This window comes from Meleagris gallopavo, chromosome 13 (assembly GCF_905368555.1).
Source record: "Meleagris gallopavo chromosome 13, MGAL_WU_HG_1.1, whole genome shotgun sequence".
NCBI lineage: Eukaryota > Metazoa > Chordata > Aves > Galliformes > Phasianidae > Meleagris > Meleagris gallopavo.
The window spans coordinates 2,088,978-2,111,511 of record NC_139416.1 but is presented as its reverse complement, the minus strand read 5'-3'; the positions used below and the strand labels follow the sequence as shown (position 1 = coordinate 2,111,511).

At 48.2% G+C, this 22,534-nt stretch overlaps 2 protein-coding genes and 1 long non-coding RNA gene across 5 annotated transcripts in view; 2 read left to right on the top strand and 1 right to left on the bottom strand.

Annotated features, from left to right (window-relative positions):
* Positions 1 to 1,355: 1,355 nt before the first annotated feature.
* Positions 1,356 to 6,687, top strand: CETP (cholesteryl ester transfer protein). The gene is made up of 16 exons (XM_003209716.5): positions 1,356 to 1,515; positions 2,305 to 2,419; positions 2,694 to 2,828; positions 2,920 to 2,990; positions 3,147 to 3,234; positions 3,327 to 3,396; positions 3,497 to 3,557; positions 3,862 to 3,953; positions 4,121 to 4,300; positions 4,590 to 4,640; positions 4,906 to 5,073; positions 5,245 to 5,312; positions 5,430 to 5,472; positions 5,558 to 5,627; positions 5,985 to 6,070; positions 6,178 to 6,687. Exons 1-16 carry the CDS (start codon positions 1,371 to 1,373, stop codon positions 6,250 to 6,252), a joined length of 1,518 nt encoding a protein of 505 aa, XP_003209764.1. The 5' UTR covers positions 1,356 to 1,370; the 3' UTR covers positions 6,253 to 6,687.
* Positions 6,688 to 6,887: 200 nt separating this feature from the next.
* NLRC5 (NLR family CARD domain containing 5) overlaps positions 6,888 to 22,534 on the top strand; it is a 37,804-nt gene continuing 22,157 nt past the window's right edge. Inside the window, exons 1-11 of one of the 3 annotated variants that reach the window (XM_085234849.1) lie at positions 7,319 to 7,404; positions 8,773 to 8,892; positions 11,066 to 11,256; positions 11,741 to 12,041; positions 14,432 to 14,494; positions 17,064 to 17,129; positions 17,759 to 19,514; positions 20,516 to 20,599; positions 20,908 to 20,991; positions 21,072 to 21,155; positions 21,992 to 22,081. In XM_085234849.1, the coding sequence (XP_085090975.1) occupies positions 11,251 to 11,256; positions 11,741 to 12,041; positions 14,432 to 14,494; positions 17,064 to 17,129; positions 17,759 to 19,514; positions 20,516 to 20,599; positions 20,908 to 20,991; positions 21,072 to 21,155; positions 21,992 to 22,081 (2,534 nt within the window). In that variant the 5' untranslated portion in view covers positions 7,319 to 7,404; positions 8,773 to 8,892; positions 11,066 to 11,250. Of the gene's footprint in view, positions 7,405 to 8,772; positions 8,893 to 11,065; positions 11,257 to 11,740; positions 12,042 to 14,431; positions 14,495 to 17,063; positions 17,130 to 17,758; positions 19,515 to 20,515; positions 20,600 to 20,907; positions 20,992 to 21,071; positions 21,156 to 21,991; positions 22,082 to 22,534 lie in introns of all 3 variants that reach the window. The other 2 variants (XR_014886097.1, XM_085234847.1) reach the window with 2 other exon arrangements.
* Positions 7,344 to 9,005, bottom strand: LOC104912971 (uncharacterized). Its single transcript, XR_795057.3, has 3 exons — positions 8,572 to 9,005; positions 8,181 to 8,317; positions 7,344 to 7,899 (listed from the first exon to the last, which is right to left on the bottom strand). It is a non-coding gene; the product is annotated as an uncharacterized LOC104912971 (long non-coding RNA).

Sequence of the window (22,534 nt, the reverse complement as noted above, 5' to 3'; positions counted from 1 at the left end):
AAAGAGCTCAAAGGTCATAAAGACCAACAATCAACCCCTTCCTACCATTCCTGCTCCCAGCAAGGCTTCCTCACCAGGACTGTTGCTTCCCTGCCCTAAAAATGAGAGAAGAAATGTTTGTTTTCCTGCAGAGAAACCATCCTAGAATCCCTCCTCCACTCAAAAAAAGGCCTTTTTGAGAGGCATAGCATAAGTTTCCATTGCAAGATGAGTCCTCGCCAAAGCCCAAGCAGCCAGTGATGGATCCTGGGTGGCATCTTAAAGAATGCCATGGATTCTGTCCCCTTGGGTACAGCTGGGTGACATCAGCCCCAGTGCTGGACCGGACCTGACAAGCCAGCAGGGAGTGGGGCCATCATCCTCCTGGTGACATCAGGTATACTCCATGTGGAAGAAATGACACCCACTGGCATTCATCAGTGCTTGCTGAACGTTTATGGAGACAAAGCAGTGGATGTGAGCACAATGAGGCAGTGAGTGATCACACACTATGGAACAGTGGGTCTGCTGATGCAGATTATTATAAGCATGGCACGTGGGCTCTTGTTCATCACTGCTGAAAATGTGCAGCTAATGGTGGTGACCATTGAAAAACAGTGTTTGGTAGCTGAGAGTTTGCTCTATCAAATAGTCTTAATATGCAGGTCGCTGACCGGCAGTGCTCCTGCGGGTACTGGAGGCCATTCACTTTCTCAACTCAGGAAGAAAACAAAGCTCAGGGCGGGGGCTGCCGGACGTGGGCTGCTGGAGGAGACGTGCTCAGCCCTCCGTCAGGGACAGCAGTGCCTTGCTCAGTGCTCTTGCAGCACCCTAAGTTCTCACCTTCATCCGTGAGATTGATGGCTAAGGGAGGTGGTTTGTGGGTCTTGCTGCTGGCGTAACTCAGCCCTCCTTTGTCCTGCAGCTTGATTTGTGATGGGTTCCAAGGTGCAGGGGTTGGTGGCGTGCAGGGTAAGTGTGCACAAAGAGTGGGTCTGGATTTGGGTTTCTAACCTTTCCTAAGCAGAGATTTGCAGAGAAGTAGGAATACAAAGCTTGGAATGTGTGTGCAAAAAGCAAATGATGGACTGGCTGGAGGCAGTGCACAACCCAGGCTGCTCCTTGCACTTTCTCCTACTCCCATTCCGCATCCCTCATTCTCCTCCCCCTGCAATGCAGTGCACCCCGAGTTACCATGGCCTTGGCAGCTGTGGGAGGAAGACAACATGCGACCAGACAGGGCTCAAGGAAACTATAGGAAGATTAGGAAATGTGTGATGAGTTTTGATAAGTGGAGGAAGCAGGTCACGTCCTGCTTGGAGGTATGAAAGCAGCCTTCTCCATGCTCAAGAATCAGCTGCTCCTGTTGGCACGAACTGCTCCAGCCAGGGATGCTGTGGGCTGGAGGGATGAGGCTGGGGACGGCCAGGATCTTGCTGGTGTTCATCCATGCAGCAGCAGCCTGCGAGTTCGGGCCAATGCCATACAGTGTCACTGGGATCGTCTGCAGGATGACCAAGCCCGCGGCGTTGCTGTGTAAGTGCTGCTGGCTTATTTGGGGTTGCAGGTTGAAGCATGGGCACTTATACTGCCTGAGCTGAACAGGAGCAGCTTCCCAAAGGAGCTAGAAAATGGTATGCAGTCTTTCTCCTCACTACAAAGTTTTACCAGTGTTACGTGCTGGGGTGGAAGAACTGGAGAAAATGAGTGCTGGCTTTTCTTCCTTTCTGCAACATCACCTCCTGGGGCTGGTCTGCACAAGGGGAGAGACAGGGTGTCTCTGCTAGCATGGTTTGGGGTTTTATTGTGAGAGTTAGGGGGGCTCTGTGCATAGGGGAAGAATTAATGCTTCTGCAAAGGGTGATCGCAGCCCCATCCCAGCCTCACCGATGGTGGTACATGCAGAGAAGGATCCTGGGCTGAAGTAAGAGAAGGGATTTCTGGAGGAAAAGAAGTACAAGGGAAGAAGCGCAGCTGAGGCTGATAGGGGTTGGATGGCTTTAGGAAAACACGCACAGAAAATTCAGACTCTGAAGGTTTTCTTTGGAAACTCGGTAGCTGACAGTGGTATGTGTAAGCAGCCTCAGAGCAAGGCACCCCAACAGCTTGTGCAGCGTGAGGACAAGCACAGCCTTGCCGAAATCTGTCCCGATGGTATGGTGCAGTTGAGCTGTGTGGTATTTTTCGGTGTTTACTCAGAAGCTGCTTCCTAAGCCTAATGGGAATGCCTGGGGTGAACTGCCTCTGCAGGGCTACAATCCCAGGTGCAGGCTGACCCCGCAGCCAGGAGATGGCACTTTGGTATCTTTGTTCTTCTACTGACAGTGAACCAGGAGACAGCACGGCTCATTCAAGCTGCGTTCAAGAATGCCAAATTCCCAAACATCACAGGGGAAAGGTCCATGCGGCTCCTGGGCACGGTGGCTTACACGCTGACCAAGTGAGTTCCGCTGCAATTCCACGCCACGGGAACAGCACGACACTGGGAAGGGAGCTTTGACCCAGTGATTACTGGAGAAAGCAGGTCTCATGGTGTTACTCATGGGACAGCTACCTGGGGATGGCAAAGGCAATGGTGCAAGCATAGGGTGGATTTCCTGCTGTGGCTGTTGCTGAAGAGGAACACTGAAATGAAGCTGGGCTTCTTCCGAAGCACGTTGCTCTGTGTTCCCAGCTTTGAGGGCTGGCCACGAACCGGGTTCTATTGCTTTTAGCATCCAGGTCAGCGACTTGTCCATAGCGCAGAGTGAGGTGGAGCTCAAGGAGAACGATGCCATTGATATAGCCATCAAAAACGTGACAGCCTTCTTCAGAGGGACCCTGACTTATGGCTACGCGGGGGCCTGGTTGTAAGTACCTGAGGGCCAAGCAGCCGCAGCCTTGTGGCTGGGGACAAGCTGCATGTGCTGGTGTGGAATGTCTTCTCTTCTGCCCCTACAGCCTGCAGCTCTTTCACTCGGTTGATTTTGAAATTGAGTCTTCCATTGACCTCCAGATAAACATAAAACTGTGTAAGTATCAGCTGTTGGCCACAAACCATGGGGAACTGTGAGCTGGGCTGTAGGCATCGGATGGCAATCGGGGCTGGAGGTGCTCCCCACTGCCCTGCACACACAGACTGGGCACAGCTGTCCCCAGCTGTCAACTTGTCTCTTTCTTCTGTGCAGTATGCCAGGAGGAGCAGGTGGCTGCTGACGCCTCGGACTGCTACCTGTCCTTCCACAAGCTGGTGCTGCATCTCCAAGGAGACAAGGAGTAAGTGTTCCCCTGCAACCAGGGCCCGCCTGCTCAGCCACTGCTCCTGTTTTGGGGCCGCTGGCTGCCCCTGACTGCTCCCATCCCTGCAGGCCGGGCTGGCTGAAGCAGTTCTTCACCAACTTCATCTCCTTCACCTTGAAGTTTGTGCTCAAGAGAGAGGTATGCCTGCAAGATGATAGCCATGCGTTTCAGTGGCAAGTAAAAGGAATCCACAAAGCAAGGTGGGTGCTGACACTGAGGCGCTCCCTTCCTCTTGCAGGTGTGCAAAGAAATAAATCTCCTTGCCCAGGTGATGGCAAATTTTGTCCACGACATCGCAGGTAAGTACCCTTGGTTTTCTCCTTGTTTCCTTTATGTGCAGCTTTAATATTTGAGTCCCAGCAGGACAGCAACCACATCCATTAAAATAGTCCCTCAAAAACGTGCATGGGATCCCACCAAGAGCCAGCAGCAGTGGTGGGGTCAGCACTAGCACTCAAAGGAGTGAGTCCCTTGTCCCATCCCAATGCGTGTTCCTTTTACAGCTTCCAGGTCACCTTCTGCAGCAAGTCCTAGTGCTGCAGGCTGCAAGCTCTGCTGGTAGTGGTATTTTCAATGTAAGACCTCTGTGCTTTCTCCTGGCAGAAAATTTTGTCCAAGATGAGGCCATTGGACTCGATATCTCCCTTGCATCAGATCCTTTAATTAAAGCAAATTACCTAGAATCACACCACAAGGTAAAGTAATTTGGGTTCATTGGAAACCAAAGGTTTCCTGCCCACGGTGTTTGCTCTGAGTCCAGCAGCCCTTCCCCTTGCCATCACTGCTGGCAGATGCAGCTGTTGACATTTTGTCCTGTCTCCCTGCTGCATGTCCTTGTCAACACAGTCGCTTTCCTTTCAAGGGCCTTGTCCTGTACAAGAACTACTCTGACGTCCTCAGCGACTCTGTTTTCTCCCCATCGCTGCTGTCTGAATCCCGAATGCTGTACTTCTGGTTGTCCGAACACATCCTCAACTCCCTGGCTTCGGTGGCTTTCCTAGATGGGCGCCTGGTGCTGACCATCAGAGGGGAAAAGCTGCAGGTGACTTGCAGGGCTGGTTCCTCAGTATTTACATGTGTACCTGGTCAGAAATGGGTACATTCATAACAGTCCACACTAGCAGGTGGTGCTATCCCTTAGAGGGACATCAGCTGATAGAAAACTTGACTTCTGAGTTGTAAAGCGGTGTGTGATTTTTCTGTGGTTCTCAGAAGGGTGGTGGGTTCTGGAGGAACCTTGCCTCTGGCTGCAGGCCACATGTGCATGTTCTGCCACATCCAGCATCTCTTCTTTATTTTCTTAACAACCTGCTTCTGCTTTGTTTCTGAAGGCGCTGTTTGACTTTGAAGACACAGAAGCACAACAGAAGGCAGTGCATTTGGTAAACTTTGGTCCTACTCAAAGCATTTTGTGTCCTTCCCTGGACAACTTGAGAGTTTTGGGTCAGGCTGGTGGAGAAACCAGAGGCTGAAGGAGAGATTGTTGTGCTTTTCAAGGATTCTTCATCCTCCAGGTTGACATAGATTCCTTGAAACCAGCAGAACTGTTGGCCTCTTGTGATCTGGGGAATGAAACTGTATGGGAAGTGGGTACGAAATTGGGAAGTGGTATGACAAAAGCCTGACTTCTGTTCCTTATCTGACCAGATTTTCCAAGGCAACTCCTACAATGATTCTGAGGCCAAGGTGTGGAGTCTCGCCCTTCCTGAGATCTCTCTCCAGCCTGAAGGGACAGTTGTGAAGTCATTGGTAGCAGTGGAGATCAGCATCTTTCCCCCGGGAGAAGAGCCGCTGGCAGTTCTATACATGGAGAAGGTCAGTTCTTGCATATCCTGACTGCCAAGACCTTTGGCCAGGTCGATAGTAATATCTGGAGGTGAAGCCAGAAAGCATTAAACTCTGTATTATAGAAAGCAAACTAGAATATCCAGATAAGAGCTCCCTGCTGTAAGGCAAGCAGAGTTACCTCTGTACATCTCTGTGCAGGAAATCACCGTCACTATCCAAGCTGCCTATGTGGAAAAGAAACTCGTTTTGCGCCCTCTGGATTCCAGGTGAGTGCTGGAGTTCCTTAGGTATTCCACTGCTTCATTTAGCCCCCATCTGAAAGCAGTACAGTGAAGATTTCTTTGTCCCCTATTGCTGTTTTCTCCCTTTTTCCTTCCCTTCAGGATTGAGTTTAAAGTCTTTAACTGCACAGCTGATCCAAATGGAGTAAGTCCTAAGCAAGTATTCTCTAGACCATCTGCTGCTAAACTACAACTTCAAAACCTTTCTGTATGAATTGTATGGCTTTCAGAATGACCAGTCCATAAGAAACTTCCTGCAGAAGATGATCTCAGCTGTTGGGATCCCAGAAGTGATTTCAAGTGAGTTTTCCCTTCAGGGAAGTGCCAAAGTACTCTGTAAAGCACTTATCATCAGTTCTCCTATACCAATTTGCTGAAGAAGTATGCTGATATCTCCCACATCTTGGTAGTGGCAAGGAAAGAGGGGATGGAATTACACTTTTCACGTTGCTGATGTGAATTTCTGCTAGGTTCTGGGCAATGGAGAAAGAACCAGCTTTGTGAATGGCTGGGATAAGGGAAAGGGAATTTCTGCCAGGCTGAAGGCTGTGGGGCACTGAGGCACAATTAGCTTTGGGCAAGATAAGGTCACAGTACACGAGAGCAGCAAGCCAGGATGGCCATAACCATAATTGGGTGGTTTTACTGATTCTGTAGAGATCGAATCAGCTTTAACCTCACTGATGAACAGCAAAAGGCTTCATTTATTTGAGATTAAAAACCCTGAGATCATCACAAGAAAGGTAAGCAGAGTTCAGAAATACCCGGCTCTTAAAGCCTTTAATGGAAGTATGCTAATCCCCACATAGCACATGACACTAATATATTTTTCCCCCCCTGCATTTTTTAGAGATACCTAATTGTACAACTTGACTTTAGCTTCCCCAATCATTTGCTGCTTAACTTCCTCAAGAAAACGTTTTAGAACCGGTCTCTTTGTAGAAGCAGATTGGGTGTGAAACAAAATACAAGTTGGTTTGAATCAGCTTCTGCTGAGTTCTGTTTTATTTTCCTGAGAAGTGCTGCAGTTTTTGTGCAATTGTATCTCCACTGAGACTTTTCTTTGCAAAGACCTTGATACTTTTATACCAAGATCTTTAAAGGGGATGCCAAGGAGCTTGCAAGTAACGGTTGAATTCTTGAAGGCTGTGGACGCTGGGTTAACACTGGGAGCTAACGTAAAGAGGCTTGGCCCATCTTTTGGCATCTCTCTTGTATGGCTGAAGACGTGAGTTTGGAGAGCAGTCTATGAACACACAGACCTTGTGTCCTGGGTACACAAAGCGCTGTGTAGAGCTGCGGGCAAACCATGCTCATGCTGTAGAGCAAACTTGACAGAAGTAATAAAAATGATAAGGAAGCCAAGGAGATTACGAGAGGATGTAAGAGTAAGTATCTGTTCAGGCAGCAGGATCCTATTCCTTCCTCCTTGTTTATCTGAAGGGGCTCAGCTCTTTTGGTACATTGGTTCATGCTTCCCTTTTCAAAATTCTGTACTTTCCTCAGAAAGGAGCTCAAAGTGCCAAATATAAGGATGTAGTGATGATCACATTACCAAAGGCAGAAGGGTGACATTCTCCTCCACGAAGCGGGCTGCCCCATACTGGTGTGGAAAAGGAACCTCCTCCCTTTGCCAACTGCAGTTTGCTCCATGGCCGAAGGAGCACTGGGCTCGACCAGCTGCCTGACAGCACAGTGGGAGCTGAGGGGTGTGATTTGGCAGCCTTGGAGCAGCCCTGGTACAACATTCCACCTCCACTCTGAAGCCCAGAGGGGAAACTTCCCGTCTGCACGGCACCGTCTGCTGAATCTGGGGGCGCCGGGGCGCGCAGTGCAACCCCTCGTAACATGGCGGCGGGCGCTGAGGGGGCTCCGGTGCGCGGGAAAGCCGCAGGGCAGCGCCTCGCGAGCTCGGGCGGCTCCTGGCGCGGAGCCGGGCAGCGCAGCACGCAGCGCACACACCACGTGCTTTCCCGGCACAGCGGTTCGCAGAGCCGCGGTTTCACTTTTGGGACAGCCGCGGCGGGGCGGCCGTGAGCACCGTGATGGGGGAGAGCCGGGCCGGGCCGATACTGGGGTGAGTGCTGCGGGTGGGCGTCCCGTGCCTCGGGAGGCTGCGGGGTCACCGTCCTCGTCGGTCCGTCCGTCCCTCCTGCGCGGGGCTGCGCGCTCTGTGCCGTGAGGGCAGAGGAGCTGCGCTTGGCACCTGTAGAAGGCTTCGGGCTGGTGGTGACTGGGGGCTGGTGGCCATCGCATCCCCTCACAGCGTATGGCTGAGACCCCATTTAGGGCTGTGTGGGGTATGCGTGTCCCCCCATGACTTGCATCCCTTGTCTCACTGAGGTGTTGTGTGTGGCCAGAAAGCTGTGGGGCAGGTGGCTGTGAGGGCCCAGCACGGCCTTATGGAGGTTTGGTGACCAACGTGCTGCCTTCCATCGCTTCCTGCTGTCCCAAATGGAGGTTTGAAGTGCTGCTGGGCGCAGCTTTGCTCTTGAGGCTGAACTTCTTTCCCCGTGAGGGAAGCCACATCGCGGTGGCTCATTCTGAAATTACCCACATCGGTTGCTTCAACCTGAAGAGAGAAAGCAAGTGCTGTGCCTTTCTGTGACCACGCGAGTTGTGAGCCGAGGGGCTTTCGGGCACCGCTTTGCAGGAGGAGCATTTGGTTCCTTTGAGCCGCCAGGCTGCCCTTCTGGCCCCACTGACACACCAACAGCATTTAGTGTGGGGATGGAGAGCAGCCCATGGAGGTCAGCTGCCCGTCTGCTTTCCCAGCTCCCCCACCTGCACTCCAGGCTGCCGTACCCCCATCCACCCTTTGTGGGTGTTGCTGGCTCTGGGTTTTGGTTTTACCTTTCTTTTTTTTCCAATGCATGAACTTTGAAGCAGCCAGGTGTGCTGCATTGCCGGATCTAGATCCTCTCTGCACACGCAGTGCAATCTTTCCTCAGCCCGTCCATTCCCTCTCTGTTCTCACTTAAATCTGGATTCTGTTCCAAAGGAAATAAAGGTCACTTTTTTCTCATAGATACAACAGAAATAATAAATCAATGTTTCCCTTTCTCCCAGCATAATCAGGCTTTTTGCGTCTAAATAACATATTTATATTGCAAGAGCCTGAACCAAACCAAGGAAAAAGGTTATTCTGGTCAAAATTTGCCCTCAGAACCATAGAATTGTTAAGGTTGGAAACGACCTCTGTGGTCATCTAGTCCAGCCATCCACCTACCACCCAGTTACTCACAAACCCATTCCTTTGGAGCAGCCCCCGAATGCTTTTCCTCCATTGCCTGGCTCTGGATTCCGGGAAAGGATAACTCCCGGAACTCTTGTTTTTGTTGGGTGCAGTGGCACATCTGACTTGCTTAATCATAGATGCGTTGACGCTGGGGGAATTCCTGGCTATTCTAACTTTCATTTTGCATTGTCTTTTGCTCTCTAAAAGTCGCAGAGGGCACCAAACAGAAAGCAGTAAGTCGTAAATTCATGACAGAGGACGTTGTCTCCCTGCTCCCTTGTGCTGTAGCTTCTCGTGTGGCTTTTGCTGCTGCTGCTTTACTTCTGGGTAAGTTGCACACGCCCCAGGAGCACACAAGGAGGTAGATTTACAACAGATTTACAAGGGAGCTTCATCCTTCTGTCGTATTTGTGGTAGCAAGGAAAGGTGTGTGTGCTGAGGTGGGGGTGTGTGTTTTTGCGCTGCGTTTCTGCATTCGAAGAACAAGGCTTCAAGCTTTAATTCCCCTTCTAAAGTTCCCCTTCTTGCACTTTATGTAGAGCCCAGAGGCATTTCGCTGCTTCCCATTGTTTCTGGTGGTTGGGCAGGCGCTGTGCTTTCGCTTTCAGTGTTGTTTTGTCCCTGAAATGAATCTTATGTTAATTCACGTGTCTGCTTTTTGCCTGAATGGCCTTCAGTAATCACTGATGCTGAGGTCTGGTTAGTGTTATTATTTTTAGTATGGTCTTACTAAGAATTTAGTTCTCAGCCAGCTGAGGAGTGAAGTCAGAGCATTGCTGTCTGATGTGCGGGGAAAAGAAAACACAGATGATGACATTCAGTAGCACTCACTGCTCAGGCTGCTGGAATTGAAGTTGGCTGTGCAGGAAACCCTGTTAGTCTGCAGTTTGGTTTGAGTGGCAGCTTATATTTGAACACTGGTTATGCGCAGTTTTCTTGCCATTTCCACCAGGAACTTTTTTGTTCTTGTTAGTATAGTGAGCGCCAGGCACTGTGGGGGGATATGTACAATGGGATTTTATTTCCTTTTTGATGGACCCCAGAGCTGCCTCACTTAGTGTGTAATGCTTCCTGAAAGTCTGGTCTGGGGTGGGAACCCGGGTATGGTAACTCTGCAGGAAAGATTCTGTTGTACAGTATACGGTGGTACTGCACAATGGACAACTGGTGCCATAGTTTTCACTTGAAGAGTCAAAGATGAGTGACTTCTTGACGGATTCAGCAGCTCCTCCCAACTCAGTGTCAGCTACTGGAACCCCACTTACTGTAACCCTTAGAGCCTGACCTGTCAGCCTGTTGCTCACCCACTGCGTTGCGTTTTGCCTAGCTGTATGGTAGACATTTTATCCAGAAGAATAGTGTGAGAAACAGTCTAAGGAGCAAATGAGAAATCTATTCAGCCCAACAGGATTCCATCCAAATTATTTCACCTAAGAGGATGCTTCCATACAACAGTGTAACCAGCTTTTTGTCCTTATGCTGAGCTATACTGGCCTCTGTCCTACCCCAAGTCCTGCTCTCACCTGCATAATTCAGACCTCCTAGGACACACTGCTGCTGGGTTTTAGGGCCATTCCCTCAAACCCAGCTTTTTGCATGCAGAAGGCAGAAGGTAGGAGAGTATTTGTTGTGGTGAAACACTGCAGTTGAACAGCTGTAGGTAACCAAAGTCCAATGCTAAACCATGTTGGCAGCTTTGAAGCTGGAGCTCTTTCACTTGTTCTGTTTTCCCACACCAAACACATTAACATGCAGTAGTCTTGGACCTGGAGGTATCATCCACTCCAGATACAAGACAGAGAATCTGTGGGGGGTTGTGTTTCTCAGACTTTTTGCAAGGTTGGTAATGGTAATGGTAGTTAGTACTGGCTTTAGACATTAGAGGAGGGCAGCAAGGTGCCAGGGACAGCCCAGTGGCATGCTCCTAATGCTGCCTTAGTTGTGCTAGGGTTTTGCTGTGTTTGGAGGTATGTGAATGGTAATTAATCTCTTTCTTTGTCCATTCCTTGCAGTCAGAGTGGCTGGAACCAGTCAAGTTGAGTGAGATGAGCAGCTCAGGTCAGGCAGTGACACCAGGGAAGCTATGAGTCTCTTGAAGTATTCCTGTAAAGCTTGTTTTCTTCATCTGTATCTCACACTAGGCTGAGTCCTGTGTTTTCATCACATCGGTGACAGATCGTCAGATGTCCAGATTCTGTGGTCACATCTGGTTTGAGCTGGAGATCATCCAGATAGGGATGATTCCACAGAGTTGGGAGGAGCTGCTGAATCCGTCAAGAAGTCACTCATCTTTGACTCTTCAAGTGAAAACTATGGCACGGGTTGTCTATTGTGCAGTACCACCATATACTGTACAACAGAATCTTTTCTGCAGAAGGAGAGCTCCACAGCTGACCCCAGGGTCAAGGACAGAGCTTCTAGATCTGTCACCCGTGTAGCAGCCTGTACCTTTTCACATCTACTCTGCTCTTCATGTCTGCTCTGTTCTTGTTTCTCCTAGGGATCCACACCCAGTGGGGGTGCTACATATTGGCATGCACCATGTGTTGGGGTGTTGCTGTGTGCTGAAACTCTGCCTCGGGTAGACTACTTCCTTGGCAGGATATGGAGGAAAAAGCAACTTTGTATTTGTGTATGCTGCTGGATTGCACCTAGAACAACTGAAAGAAGGCTGACTACACAGCAATGCAGGTAGGAGAACATGGGTGCATGGCTTTGTTGTTGGAGGGAAGAGATTGGTGACATTGTACCAAAGCAGAAATGTATTGATCATCCCCACAGAATGAGTAGCAGGAATAGCACTGTGAGCCCTTGGAGGTGGGAAATATCTTACTCTTAGAATCCCAGGCTTCCCTAGAGGAGCTGCTGCATGCAAAAGATGCTTTTGGTATTCCATTTGGCAGATGGCCACTGCCTCAATACAGCAGAGGAGCCTGGCTGCATCTGGAGAGCCTGACTCGTGTTGTTTGCTCTCATCCATTGCAGCACAACACAGCAGGCAAACACGGCAGTCCTTGCACCATCTTGTGCCTGGGCTAGGATTTGCCCCAAGGCAGATAAGAAGTGCTGGGTGGACCAAGGGGGTAGAACAAATCCTGCTCAACAGCAGGACTGCGTGGGTGAGCATCTCTCGCTTCCGTGCCCGTCGCTAGCCTTCCTGCTTTCATCCCACCAGCCCACACTCCAGAACGACGATCTGAACCTGGAAGCAGCTATAGCAAGCATCCGCCCCCAGCTAGTGGAGTTCCTCAGCCACCGTCCCGACTGGCTGCTCGCTGCCTCCCAGCACTTCCTCCCTATGACTGTCCTCAGCAGCTTGGCAGGTGTCACTGACCACAGAGAAAAAGTCTCTGTGCTCCTCGACCTGCTGGAGAAGGCTGGCCATGCCACCTGGAATCAGTTTGCACAGTGCCTCTGCATGGAGTGTGACCTGCCCCTGGAAATGGAGATACTGCTCATGAGTTCTGCAGGAGAAGGTAGGTAACGGGGGTGGACCAGCTTCCTCTGACTGCCCTCCTAACACAACCAGTGTCTTGGCCCTCTGAAGACACCGGAGCAGGCTAGGCACTGAGCTGCCAAAACCCTTAATTATGCACTCAGTGCCTTGTCAGTGAGAAGTGACAGTCCACTTCATGCTGCTCAGGCAGCTGCAAGCAAGCCCAAGCCACCTGGTAAATGAGCTAACTTTCCTTCTGGTTCACCTCTTGCACCATAATCTGGAAGAAGAGCAGTCATCTCAAAAATATTTATGGCCAGCAAACAACAGCAATTCATGTTTTTGAGAAGTGCTTTTTCACCACGGCTGGTGGTGGTGGGCACTTTCTCATCTGAATCTGAAAACAAGTGGGTTCAAGTGGGTTGCTTACAGCATTGCTGGCATCACCTCGTTTTGAATGCCCCTCTGCAGGCTAACAGTGGACTGGGCTTTTGCAAATGGGATGTTTGAGCAGGGGAGAAGTCCGTTAGAATGCAGTTCACGTAATGTATTCCTCTTCTGTGTCCTTCTGCTGGGTGCTGGTGACCAGCTGGCTGTGGTTGCCCTTTCAACAACAATTGGCCTGATGTGAGATGGAGAATATTTGGATATTTGGCTTAGAAATCTAAGTTGAGAATGAAAAAAAATAGTTATAAAAGCTCAAACTGATTAAAAATGCATGCTCCCTCTCCAGTAAAGCCGAGATGAAATCTTTTGATATATGTGTAGAAAAAATAAAGAACAACCCTTTTTTTCCCATGGATTTTTAACTGCTTGGTTTTGGTTTTCCCAATCCAGAAGGAAAAGAACTAGAAAAGTCTTAAAGTACTTGCAGAAAAAGGAAAGCACTTCCCCACATCCCTCATTTTTACTTGGAAGCAATGTCTTTGTAGCTGACACAGTCCCCTCTAGAGCGTAACCACTGCGCTGTGTATGAGGGTGTAGGCACACACGGGGTGTGCACACTATGAAAACCTACAATACCACCCCAGCTGTGCTTATACCTTATTGTATTACTTAATTAGGACCGAACTTCCCCTCTGCTTGCATCCTGCATAGCAGGAAGTGATGAGATCTCAGCAGTCTGTGTCTAACACCCTGCTTGCAATAACTTGCCATTACTTGCATCAGTCAACGGATGCAGCCGTTAGTGACCAACTTCAGCAGCTGTCACTTTTGCAGAAGGGAGAGATCAGTCAAGCAGCAGGGAACAAGGACTGATGTGGCCTTCACCTCGGGACTAAAACTGAAACAGATTTTTGCCTTTTAATGACGTGGAGTATCATGAAAGAAATGGTTTTTTCAGGTTTCAGGGTTGGCTTATGCCGGTTAAACTGTAGTGTTACCATTTTAGCACCACTGTTCCTGCTTGAAGATGACTTGGTTTGGTTTTGCTCTAGTGTGGTCTTGAGGGCAGCCTGACCCTGTGCATGGCTGTGTGATGGCAGGGGCTGTCCCTTTCAGGGCAGAAGATGGCACTGAGGAGGACACTGGAACACTCTTCAGAGTAGCAAAGTGGTCTTTAGCTAGGGAAGGTGAACTGTTAGATTGCCTCAGCTGAAGTGACTCTTGGGAAAATGTGTTTCTGACTGCATGGTGAACCAGACTGGGACCAGAGCTCATGGTGCTTTGCTTTATGTGGCACACAGGGCAAGAGTCAGCACATTAAAGGTCTTGAATGGATTTTATGGGAGGCTGTGGCATGGCCGCGTTTGCAGCCTTGTTCTTCATTCCTTTTGCTGATGCTAAAGGTAGAAATACCAGAGCACTGGCCTGCATTTCCAGCTGGAGATGGCAACAAAGGGAACTTGTGTGTGAAGGCTTCCCATCTGGTTTTGGGGAACCATCCTTTGGGACATGAGTTTATCTGTGAACTGGTGGTATGCAAACTCCTGCATAGCACGATCTCCCTCTGAAGTTTAGTCACTGTAGTCTGTGGGGCTGCCAGTCCTGCATCTCCAGCTGCCTCCTCCACTGCACAGCATTGTGCTGCCGTGCTGTGAGTCAGAGGAGGTCCTTGCTTGGGCTGCCAACTGACTGCTGAGTTTCATCCCAGAAACAGCTCCTGTGCAGAAGCAGGGAAGAACGGAGCTTCTCTTTTTGGCTGCGGTGTGGTTTTAGATTAGCCAAAGCTGCTCGTGCTCTGACTTTGCATATGTCATACTGAAAAACTGTTTCACACCTTGAAAGCAGAAGTTAATCGTATTTTCGAGTGAGCTGAGAGGAGATCAGATGGGGTATCAGAAACTGGCTGTGTTGCATCGGCCCTTATACAGAGCCTTGTTAGTATGTTGCTGTCTGTGTTGTGAGCTACTTGCTCTTTCATTTTACCTGATAGTTTTCAAGAGCAGAGTGACGGCAATAACTTTCTAATTTCCTCAACTCCTTTAGGTAACTCGTCTCAGAAGCAAGAAGTGCACACAGATGCAAGTGACCAGTCCTCTGTGCCAAGAGGTAAGGCTGAAACAGACCCATGATGCTATCAATGGTCTTGGAATGTATTTGTTCTGCCTGTGGGCTGGACAAGACTACAAATGTCCCACATACTGGCTACAGCACTGGCAAGGTGATCTTCACACATTGTAACTTCAGGTTTGTTTTTTCTCTTGGTGCTTTCCAGAAAAACATCTCCTGTTTCGTTTTCTTTCCCTGCGTTTCAGAATAGCCTTTTTGGCCCTGGCTCTGATGAGGAACCCACTCAGTTTCTCTTTCCAGGGAATCTCCCATCCACCATGCGAAACCCCCACTTTTTGCAGCTATGCTTTGGTTGGCTCACTGAGAAGTGGAGGAAGTTGGTTTGGCTTTTAAAGAATTAGCAGACAGACTAACCAGGAGTGGATCCAGCAGAAAACATTCTAGGAATGCGGGAGTCTGAGCTTAAAATAATGCGTGGTAATAAGTCTAGGGCTATTTTCAGGGATGAACTTTGGACTGTGGACTTCCAGCTATACAGACTGTGAAATGAGGGATCCCTCCTCTTCCCCTAGAGCTCTGCAGTGGCATCATTTGACCTCATTGCCTTTGGTGCAGTGTGAAAATGCTGTTGGTTTGGGGCACCACTCAGCACTGTCTCTGGGTCCTCATGTTACAGCTGCTAGAGGCTGCTAAAATCTGAATTGCTTCCTCAGTCTCCAGGTTTTCAGCCTCCAGAAATGAAAGAGCAGCCCAGGCCCTCCCAGTGTGAGGAGTCCCACAGCAGAAGGATACACAGAGGATGTGATTCTGACATCCAGCTTGCTGAGTGTTTGCAGCAAAAGGAATCAATCCAGGTCATCTGCTGATTCATGTTCAGGCTGAAAGCAGCCATCAGTTTGCTGTGTCATTCTGAGATGTGTGAGGGAGGAAAACAAAGCAGTAGGAAATGAGGCCTTGCATTCTGCAGGCTGCAGCATAGAGGAGTTCCTGAGCCATCAGCCTGGCAGTGCAGAGAGCAAAGTGGAAACCTTGGGTCCTCTAGAGGTGCTTAATATTGCTGGCAGGGTGCTGGATTGCCCATTGGTAAAACACTGGCAGCAGCAGGATCTTCTTGCAGAGCTGCCTGTGTTCCTTGCTGAGGTTTGCTCGGTGTCTTATAACTTTTATGTTTGCAAGCAGGCTTTTAGCACTGTGCTCCCTGAGCAGCAAACACATCTTAGTCACTGGTGTTTTCTGTTCCTGCTCTCTTTCAGGTCCATCACGCGGGCTTATCCTGCTTTGGGTGGACTTGAATCCTGAGGAGGAGCGGAGAATAATTCAAAGAAACTGGGCTGTGGGCTTTGCTACAGTGGGTAGCTGGGATGTGTGGTCTCTCTATGTGGTATAATCTCTTGTCTCAAGTTTGGCACTCTTCTTCCATACACTCAGAACCACCTCCTCCATGCCCTACTTAACTCTCCAGTGCTTGTTCAACTACACTGTGTGCAGACCCTTACCTTGAACTATACATTGAAAACATCTCTCTTTTTCTTTTTCTCTTTCTTTTTCTCTTTCTTTTTCTTTCTTTTTTTTTTTTTTTTTTTTGACATTCCAGCAGCTGTGGTGCCAATGGGCTCACTTTCTAGAATGCTTTTTAGTGATGCTTTTTGGCTGACGTTTTGGCATTGCTCAGCAAACAAGGGACAGAGCAAAAGAATCATTTACTAAACTTAATGCATTAATCATTCACTAAACTTAACACATTAAGCATCATCCTTCAAAGATGTGCCTTTTAAAGTTCAAGTTGTTTCCTGCAAAGAGTTTCAAAGCAGGTTGTACCATTACATCTATTTTTGATCTTCCAGCTGTCGGAGGCTGAAAATGATCAGCATTTGGTCACTGCTGAAGTGAAGTCAAAGTCATGTTCCAGTATCAGATAGATGTTGATTTCTTGTGTCTGGTTATATGTTCCTCAGAGAGATAGAAGGACCTGCTCAATTTTTCTTTAAAGACACCTAAGTAGATTGAATAAGAAAGTAGTACATTACGCTGCTGTAGGCACAGCTGATGTTATCCTCTAGGAAAACCTATATGAACTGAATAAACCAAAGTGGAAGCCTGGAAAGCAATTGCCTGGAAAGCAGTGGAGCTCAGGGGCTCCATTCCTCATTAAGCAGCCCGGACCCCAGGGGCAATCCTGGGAGCTGCAGAATGTTTGGGCCTTAAGGACCAGCCCAAGCTGACTTTCTGAATGACAGATCATAGGGGTGGGAAGGGACCTCTGGGGATCGTCAATTCCAACCTCCCTGCCAAGGCAGGTTCCCTAGAGCAGGTTACACAAGAAAGTGTCCAGAGAAGGAGACTTCTCTTCCTTGGCCTTTTGGTGAAGACCAAGTATAGAATCTGTTCTTGTCAGTTTAACTTTCACTAGTTGGAAGCATGGCTGCGTTTACTTCAGCAACTGCAAAAACGGTTGTGTAAGCTCAACTTGAATTTCCAAATAGTTTTCTCTCCCTGATTTTGCTCCTTTTTTCAGTTCCCTGGGTGATTTGCTGAAGAGCCTTGCCCAGCTCTGTGTAAGCTGACATTCCAAGTGCTGTTCTGATGTGTGTCTGGCTTTCCTTTTCAGGGTTGACGCGCCGCCGCTGTAGCAGCAGCCCCATCAGTGATAAGGATGCCAAACAGCAACGCCTAGGTATGTTGATATGCAGAAGCAGAGCAGTGATGGGCTTCCCTCTGAGGAAAGGACCTGTTTAAAACTTCTTTGCATAAGTACTCAGCAAACCAACTTCTTGCATTGAGGGAAACTTCTGCTTTGTGGCTGCAGGAATTCTTATGCAACAGGTTCTGACATGTATCAACAGTGGGACCTGGCTAGGGATGCAGATGGCATATAAGAACTCGTAAAGCATTCAGCTGTTAATCTTCTCTATATTTATTTATTTTTATTTTTATTTTTTTTTTCTTTTTAAACCAAATTGGGAGATATGGTGATGATTTAAAACCTTCTAAAGGCTCCACACATTAAAAACTTGTATGGTTTCAGCTCACTCTGAAATAAAATGGTAACTGAATGGATGAGCGATGACAAAATCAAGTCACAGTAAATCCAAGAAAGACTCAGTTGTCCGAGCAGGCCTGAGGGCTGTATAACACTGGTGCAAAATGGGAAAAAAGGTGTTATTTTTATGTGTTCTAATGTGTCATCTCTAGCTGTGTGAAGCAGCCTCTGATCAGGGCCGTGTTTCTCTGGGAGCGGCAGTGTCTTTGATCTGTTACAGCTCAGAACTAGCTTTTCACCCTCGACTCCCTCTGCTTTCTCAGATTCAGCTGAAAAGTATCGACGTCTTCTCGTTGACTCCATCTGCAAGAGATACGGAAGCAGGAGAGCAGCAGGAGCAGCAGCACAAGAGCCAACGCAACCGCTGGCTTTCAGCCAAGCCTTTGTCAACCTCGTGCTTCGGCAGAGCAAAGCCTCCCGACTGAAAGAGAGGGCAGACAAACCCCGAGAGGACGTGCCCAGTGCCCCCGAGCCAGAAGAATGTGTGGATACAGCAGTGAGAGTGTCAGATCTGTTTGGTAGCGTGGTCCGATCGGGTACAACGAAGGTGATCTTTTTGTTTGGTAAACCAGGTACAGGCAAGACCGTGCTAATGCACAGGATTTGTCAGAAGTGGGCGGAAGGTGTCTTACATCAGTTTCTCTTCACTTTCCTGTTTGAGTTCCGGCAGTTGAATTTACTAAAAAGAAAACTGACTCTGAAGGAGCTTTTGTTTGACCTGTTTCTTCAGCCAGAAGACAGCCCCGATGCAGTGTTCCAGCACCTCCTGGAAAACGCCCAGCGTATACTGATCATCTTTGATGGGCTGGATGAGTTTGCGGGTAACATGGACGTGTCATCATCTTCTAAAGGAAGCTTGAATCGTAGCTCCAGTATGTCCATATCTGAACTCTTTGCAGAGCTTTGTCATGGGAACCTCCTGCCTGGTTGCACGGTGTTGGTCACCAGTCGCCCTAAGAGACTCCCCGACTTCTTGATAAAAACAGTAGATCTGTTGGCAGAAGTCTGGGGGTTTGATCACGAGAAGGTTGAGGAATATGTCAGCCACTATTTTCGTCATCATTCATTCAAAGAGCAGGCCATCGCTCACCTGAGGAACAACACCAAGCTCCTCAGCATGTGCCAGATCCCTGCTCTGTGTTACGTTGTCTGCATCTGTTTGGAGTATTGGCTGCTTAAACATCAGACGAGCGTGGAACTTCCTCAGACCATGACACAGTTTTATATCAAAATGCTTCTCATCTTCATAAACAAACAGCAGGGAGGGCATGCGGGTGATGAAGAGGCTCAGCTGAACAGTAACAAGAAGGCCATTTTGGGTCTGTGTGATCTTGCACTGAAAGGCCTGGAAGCTAAGAAGCTCGTGTTTTACGTTGGAGATATTCCAGAGCACGTGAAAGAGTTTGCTTCCTTGCACGGTCTGCTGACTGTCTTTGAGGTGAAGACGAACAGCGCTCGCCCCGAGACCGGCTATGCCTTTGTGCACTTGAGCCTGCAGGAGTTTTTTGCAGCCCTGTGTCTCATGATAAGCAAGAGCGTGGACAAGAGCCACCTGAAGAGGAAGTTATCTCTGAAGTCAAAGTGGATGTTAAGGAATGAGGCAAAGACCGAGTTCATGGAGAGCTTTCACATCTTCCTCTCAGGCTTGTCATCCAAAGAGTGTAGAACGTTTCTCATGTTGCTAGCTGAACAAAGTGAAGCGTGGGTGCAGGATAAGCAAGATGCAATCCTTCAGTCCCTCAAGAAATTGGCAGCCACTCAGCTGACTGGGCCCAAAGTCATTGAGCTCTGCCATTGCACGTTTGAAACGCAAGGCCTTGAAGTAGCCCAGCACATTGGGAGCCTGCTGAATTTCAAGTATGAGTTTAAAAACTTCAGACTGACACCTCTGGACATGTCGGCTTTGGTTTTTGTCATCAACTCGGGCCAGGATGTGACTCGGTTGGATTTTGCAGGGTGCCCCTTAGACACAGACTGTTTGGAGATACTGGCCAGCTGTAGGAATGTGGAGCATCTGAGGTAAATGTGCGGTGTGCTGGGGGCTGGCAGGGCAAACCTAGCATTTCTGTTTTAAAGGGGATAGAAAGAGGATGTGAGAAAACAACAACTTTGACACCAGAGAAATTTAGTAAATAATGTATTTCATAGAATCATAGAATGGCCTGGGTTGCAAAGGCCCACAGTGCTCATCCAGTTCCAACCCCCTGCTGTGTGCAGGTCACCAACCAGCAGTCAAGGCTGCCCAGAGCCACATCCAGCCTGGCCTTGAATGCCTGCAGGGATGGGGCATCCACAGCCTCCTTGGGCAACCTGTTCCAGTGCCTCACCACCTCTGTATTTATGAGTGGCTGGAAGATATTAAGGTGATAAATCCATTCTGACTGTTTTTTTATTTTTTTGTTTGGACTAAAGCAGTGAAAGCAACAAGGTAGTTAGCCTAAGAGATGAGGGGGAGAATGATAAGTGTTTCTTGGCAATAAAAGGCAAGATGAATCTTGGCGAGCAAATGAGAAAATTATGATGAAGTCACCATAAACCAGGTGAACAGGAAATAACAACTGCAATCCAAAGTGCCCTCCCTATCAGTCTTTGCCGTAATGCTGGAGGGACTTTCCAAGCAGGATCTCTTGGGATTTTTCTACAGAAGTCTATTCTATATAATCCCCCCATAAAAGAGGTACTTTGCCTTCAGATTTTGTGTCTTTTATATTCTGGAAAATGCTGGTTACTTTGCCACTCAAACTTACAGCACCTGGACTGGAGTCAACCTGCTTACGACTTAGTAAGTAGGTGCCACTGTACCAAAAGGCAAAAGCTTTCTGTCCTTTTAGTGCTCGCAGTTAATTAATAAAGAGCAAGTTTAATGGTTTTTTAAAAACCAGATTCCACCAAAAAAGAACATGACACAGCATCTGTTATAAAATCAATTCAACACATATGTTTTTTGTTACATTTTAACCTGCTCTGTGGGCTACTTTCTTTGTTGTATTTAATTTTTTTCCCTTTCCTTTATGTTTTAGCTTTCGGAGTAGGAGATTTGGTGATGACTTTGCTGCTGCACTTTCAAAGTGCTTAGGAGAAATGGGGAGTCTGAAGAAACTGGAGTAAGTCTGCTTGTAAGGTCTGAGCCTCCTCTGCTGTGTCTTGCAGGTTAATCCCTCACTCACTCAGGGCTGATTATCCAGAGCCACGCAGAGCAGCACAAACATCTGTGGCTCTTGTTTTCTACCACCGCCTCCTATCAGGAGGAGTTTTGCTCTGCCCTGGTTAAAGAGCAGCAAAAAGTTGATTGCAGGTCACAGAGTCAGGCAGCATCCTCTGTGTATGGTGCAGGCACGTCTGGCATGGATTTGCCATGTGCTGCACAGATGCTAGTCCTCCCTCTGCTTGATTTGATGCTTTCTTTTTCCAGGGTGACAGGTGGGAGCATCACAGCTGTGGGGCTGACTGATGTGGTCCAAGCTTTGTCACACTGCCTGCAGCTCGAGGAAATAAAGTGAGTGTGGTGTGGCAATGCCACTCAAATCAGCTGTACGTTTAGGTTTGGGGTGCTGATGAGATCCAATCTGTGTGCAGCTTGCAGGACAATCGGATACAGAATCCAGACGTAAAGACAGTGATGGAGCTGTTTTCCAGAATGGAAAAGCTAAAGAAAATAGAGTGAGTAAAAAAGACTCGAATGCATAAAAAATGTTAGCAGTTATGAAGCCAAGCACAGCATCAGAGAGAGCTTAAGAGAGAGCACCAGAGTAGGGCTGATGGATAGTAAGGGTTGGTATTAGTTGAGGTGCCACTAGAGGACATGTGGGACAGTTTTCCTCTTCTCCCTCCTCACCTCTTTTCCCCTTGGTCAGGCTCAGGTGAAGATTCCTGAGCTCTGTAAGAGCAGATGGCTCTCTCCATCTCTTCTAAGCTTTCCTATAACCATCTTGTCCTGTCCTGTCCCTCTGGGAAGGCAAAACCACTGCCCACCTACCTTGGTTAAAGGGCATCCCATATCCTTGGGTTGCGAGCAGGTGAATCCAATACACCTGCAGTTCCTGCTGAGGAGGGGAAAAATGGTGAATGCACCTGCTCCTCTGCTTTCCTGAAGTGCTGGATAATGCTTCTGGGAAGTGTCACTGCGTGCCCAGTGGAGCATCTTATCTTACAGAGAAGTTTGAAGGGCAATGCAGTTGTAAGTCATGTTCCCTCACATGTTTCTGATACATGTAGACAGCATTATTGTAATGATTACATTGAGGTTCAGAGGTGGTCTGAGATCCTGAGGTTCTGTAGAAGCAAGATGTTAAAAGGTTTAGTGAGGTCCGACAAGCAGTGAAACAGCATAAATGTGTGGTTAAAGAGCAGATCCTCAAAGCATGCAGGTATTGTGGGTTCAGGGGTGTTCCTGAGAGTTTTGGAGAACCTTCAGGGTGTTGGGAGCGTGCACAGAGGGCATTTGGGTAACAAAGGACCATGCCCAGCATCTGAAACTGTCTTCCTCACATCCACAGTCTGAGCAAGAACAATCTTTCCTTGAATGCTGTTCTCCTTTTGGCCAAAGAAGTCACTGTGTGTCAGAATGCTACTGAGCTACATGTCAGGTATCAGTGCATGAGGGCTCTTACCAAAGCACGTTGTCTCTTTAGGTGATGGCTCTATCAGTGGGAACTGCTTTGCAGTTATTTGTGGATTAATCAAAATCAATGAAAGATGACTTTTGCTCCTTTTTGGTTTCTGTTTGAAACACAAAATGTGAATCAATCATCTTATGGATTTCCTGCTTGCATTTTTTTAATAGATCTTTTTGTCTATAAATTGATTTGCAGATGTGGTATTTCTTCATCTGTAACAAAATCTAAACTTGCTTTTAAGCTCTGTAATGTATCAGTGAGGAAATTCTTCACCAGCTAGCATAATAACAGATTTAATTTTTTTTTAGGTCTAGGATGAAAGAGAAATGTTTAAACCTTAGCTCATGTGCTTTTGCCGTAAGTCTAATAGGCCAAGTTAATCCTTGGTGTAACTCAGGGGAAGTCACACTGCATCCAGCTTTT